The sequence below is a fragment of the Rhincodon typus genome, chromosome 25 (assembly GCF_021869965.1).
Source record: "Rhincodon typus isolate 14 chromosome 25, sRhiTyp1.1, whole genome shotgun sequence".
In the NCBI taxonomy this organism is placed as follows: domain Eukaryota; kingdom Metazoa; phylum Chordata; class Chondrichthyes; order Orectolobiformes; family Rhincodontidae; genus Rhincodon; species Rhincodon typus.
The window spans coordinates 21,671,059-21,675,547 of record NC_063356.1 but is presented as its reverse complement, the minus strand read 5'-3'; the positions used below and the strand labels follow the sequence as shown (position 1 = coordinate 21,675,547).

General features: G+C 48.6%; 1 protein-coding gene across 1 annotated transcript in view; it reads right to left on the bottom strand.

Annotated features, from left to right (window-relative positions):
- Positions 1–676: 676 nt before the first annotated feature.
- Positions 677–4,489, bottom strand: part of LOC109935420 (complement C1q tumor necrosis factor-related protein 3-like) — a 5,479-nt gene continuing 1,666 nt past the window's right edge. Inside the window, exons 3-4 of the mRNA XM_020534052.2 lie at positions 3,507–3,612; positions 677–1,888 (exon numbers count right to left, since the gene is read on the bottom strand). Coding sequence (XP_020389641.1) covers positions 1,491–1,888; positions 3,507–3,612 — 504 coding nt within the window. The 3' untranslated portion in view covers positions 677–1,490. The remainder of the gene's footprint in view (positions 1,889–3,506; positions 3,613–4,489) is intronic.

Genomic DNA, 4,489 nt, shown 5'->3' with positions numbered 1-4,489 from the left:
GAACCAGGATATATTGTCTTAGGATGTGGGGCAGGCCATTTTAGACTGAAATATGGAGGAATTTTTTCACACACAGGGTGGTGAATCTCTGGAATTCTCTAGCCCAGTGTAATATGGAAGCTCATTGAGCAGGTTCCAGACAGAAATCAATAGATCAACACAGTGTGGAGCTGGAGGAACACAACAGTTCAGGCAGCATCAGAGGAGCAGGAAAGTCAACATTTCACGTTTTCATCATTCATCAGGACTCAGTGTAAACCTGAAACGTCAACTTTCCTGCTCCTCTGATGCTGTGCGACCTGCAGTGTTCCTCCAGCTCCACACTGTATTGACTCTGACTCCAGCATTTGCAATTCTTGCTATCTTCCAGAAATCAATTCTGGAGATTCGTGATGCTGGGGATATGGAGATACTGGGGGAAAGTCGCATCATCAATGTGATGATTAACCATGATCCAGAATGGTGAAACAGGCACAACAGGGTTAGCTGAATGGCCAATTCCAGTTCCCTTCTTCCTGCCAACTTAGACATGAAACTCCAATATTTAGGAGGTCAAACTCGGTGGTGTCACATTGTACTCTCTCAGGGAGTGACCAGGGTTCAGAGTGTCAGGCTGTGTAAACAATTCACTTGAACCTGCAATGTCTTAGACAGACAGAAAGGACTTAATACAATGAACAATTTCACAAGCTTTATTTAAACAGTTCCAAACGAAAATCCAGGCTTACTAATAATGATTATTCATTCATTAACTGTAACCCAACTAAACACAAAAAGCTGTTCTGTCTGATTACTATCTGCATGCAGTGACTGGATTAATATATGTGCCACATGCAAAATGGCTGCATTGGGCATATGTTAACGTCAAAGTGACTTCCTTGGCCTTGTTAGTTATTACAATGATTACAATGTAAATATGGACCCAAAGTGGTCACGTGCGGGGAGTGAGGGAGACTCTGGGATTGGACCAGGTGGGATATGACTTAGATATGAGTTAGACTCCCTACAGTGTGGAAACAGGCCCTTTGGCCCAACAAGTCCACACTGACTCTCACAGCATCTCACCAGACCCATCCCCCTCTCGTCCACCTATTCTACACATCCCTGAACACTATGGGCAATTTAGCATGGCCAATCCACCTCGCTTGCACATCTTTGGACAGTGGGAGGAAACTGGACCACCTGGAGGAAACCCACTATTGAAAAGTGTGGGAAGTGAGGGGGAAAGAGTGGGATTGGACCGGGTGAGAGATTGAAAAGTGCGGGAAGTGAGGGGGAAAGAGTAGGATTGGACCGGATGGGAGATTGAAAAGTGCGGGAAGTGAGGGGGAAAGAGTGGGATTGGACCGGGTGGAATATTGAAATGTGTGGGGGATGAGGGGGTAGAGTGGGATTGGACCGGGTGAGATATTGAAGGGTGTAGGGAGTGAGGGGGAGTGGTATGTTGGGAATGCGTTATTGATTTTGGCCAAATCCCCGTAAACTTATTCCTACTGGGCCTCCAGGAGAACGCCCTGGAAATTCAAGGCTCCTCGTCCACTCCATGTTCGTCCCTGAATGAGATTGACCCAGATTTGGTCGTGCCTGTTGAGGGTCAGTATTGCTGGCGTGGATGCTGTCTGGGCTTGATTTGGTGTCAGGATACTATGGATGTAACTCAGGTCATCATTATTTTTCATCAGGCGCACCTCGGTGTTGCCTGAGTCTGTCATCCCGAGCAGTGAGTAGGTGAAGTAGTAGATCCCAGCCACAGGAGCAGTGAAGATCCCAGTTAAATGGTTATAGGCAGAACCTTTGTTCACAATAATCGTGTCGTAGACTATGCGTCCTTGTCCAGCTGGGTTCAAGCCATCGGACACCTTGGCGTGGAAAATGATGCTTGGCACATCTGGAAATGAAGGTTACATTGGAATGAGAGACCAGGAAGAATGCAGGCTACAGTAACAACAACAATCTGCATTCACCTCACACCTGTAATGGCATTAACCATCTCAAGATTCGTCACTCAAGAAAAACAAACCTGGCCCTGGGCCACTCAGAGATAGTAAGAACTTCTGATCCTGGAGTCAGAGATGAAACAGTGTGGAGCTGGAGGAACACAGCAGGTCAGGCGGCATCTGAGGAGCAGGAAAGCTGATGTTTCGGGTTGGGACCCTTCTTCAGAAAATCAGCTTTCCTGCACGTCTGATTCTGCCTGACCTGCTGTGTTCCTCCAGCTCCACACTGGTCCTGGGCCACCTCAGGGGCATCTCAGGAACAGTGATAAGAAGCTCACTTGAAGAGGTTGGTTTTTCAAAAGTGCCTGAAAGGAAGATACAGAGACAGAAAGAGAGACAGAGAGGGAGGGAAAGATGGTGAGATTTAGGGACGGATTTCCGTAGCTCACTGCTCAAGACAGCTGAAAGAATAGCCTTCAATGACAGAGCAATGGGAACCAGGGGATGCTTGAGAGGCCAAAATTGGAGCAATGCGAAGATCCTGGATGGTTACAGGGGCTAGAGGAGGCTACAGAAATAGGGAGGGTGTAATGGCTGGAGGAGGTTGCAGAGATAGGGAGAGATGTAGGTGCTAGAGGAGGCTAGAGATAGGAAGCAACTGTAAGGGCTGGAGGATTTTACAGGGACAGTGGAGTTGTAGGGGCATTTTTTTCAATCATGGGATGTGCTGTCAATCAAGTGGGCTGCTTTGTCCTGAATGATGTCGAGCTTCTTTAATGTTGTCAGAGCTGCATCCATCCAGGCAAGTGAGTATTCCATCACACTGCTGACTTGTGCCTTGTAAATGGTGGAGAGGCTTTGGGAGTCAGGAGAATGAGTTACCTGAAGCAAAATCCCTGGACGCTGTCATCTCAGTATTTATATGGTTAGTCGAAGTCAGTTACTGGTGAAAGGTAAACCTCAAGTTATTGATTGTGGGGAATTCAGTGATGTCAATGTCATTGAATTTCAGAAAAGAGGTAGTTAGGTTCTTTCTGAAAAGAGGTAGCTAGATTCTCTCTTGTTGGAGATGGGCATTACCTGGCATTTGTGCGGCTCAATGTTTGTTAGTTTTAATGATTCATGTTTTAGCAAGCAGCACTGATGCCCTGTTGCTATCGGCCTCTGAGACATGGACAGCCAAAACCTCAAAACAAGGTGAGGTTCCCCAGAGGCAAATTCTTCAACTCCAGGGGCAGAAAAGATGGCCCAAGAGCAGACATTACTGGAATCAACATGGCTGGAACCAAGGAGCTGATCACTCAAAACCAGCTAAACTGAGTGGGACACATCTGTCAAATGCCAACCAAACCAGATCCTGCCTAACTCAGAGATCAGTCTGGGCCAGAGACTCCCAGGAGCACTGGGGAAAACCTTTATGGATGGCATCTACACAATCCTGACGAGGGGAAACATCCCCAGTGATTGGTGGAACAGCCTGGCTTGCAATTGAGATGAAGAAACCTTGTTCAGGAAGGTACTGGACTGGAGGAACCTTAGAAATATCACACCAAATATATTCTCACTTACGTTTCTGCAGAGTAGTGACCTGCTCGTCCAAATTTGCAATTCTATCGTTCAAGATGTCCAGCTGTTTCAATTTATCAATGGCGTCTTTTACATCCTGAAAGGTCAACTGAAACAAAATACAAAATATTAAGGTTTCATATTCAGAAAGGCATGCAGAGGTGGAAAGAGGTCCCTCAATGTCAGTGCAGCACTGCTTCAGCACTGAGCCTGAGGCAGTGCAGCATTCCCTCAGTTCCTGGCCTCAGACTATGCAGCATTCCCGCAGTGCTGAGCCTCAGATAATGCAGCATTCCGTCAGTGCACACCCTCTGACACTGCAGCACTCCCTCAGTGCTGACTGTCAGACAGTGCGGTGCTCTCGCAGTACTGACCCTGCGACAGTGCGGCACTCCCTCAGTACTGACCCTGTGACAGTGCACCACTCACTCAGTACTGACCCTGTGACAGTGCACCACCCACTGAGTACTGACCCTGTGAGAGTGCGGCACTCGCTCAGTACTGAGCCTGTGATAGTGCTGCAATCCCTCAGTACTGACCCTCTGACAGTGCAGCACTCCCTCAGCACTGACCCTCTGACAGTGCAGCACTCCCTCAGTACTGACCCTCTGACAGTGCACCACTCACTCAGTACTGACCCTGTGATAGTGCTGCACTCCCTCAGTACTGACCCTCTGACAGTGCAGCACTCCCTCAGCACTGACCCTCTGACAGTGCAGCACTCCCTCAGTATTGACCCTCTGACAGTGCAGCACTCCCTCAGCACTGACCCTCTGACAGTGCAGCACTCCCTCAGTACTGACCCTGTGACAGTGCACCACTCACTCAGTACTGACCCTGTGATAGTGCTGCGCTCCCTCAGTACTGACCCTCTGACAGTGCAGCACTCCCTCAGTACTGACCCTGTGACAGTGCAGCACTCCCTCAGTACTGACCCTCTGACAGTGCAGCACTCCCTCAGCACTGACCCTGTGAGAGTGCGGCAC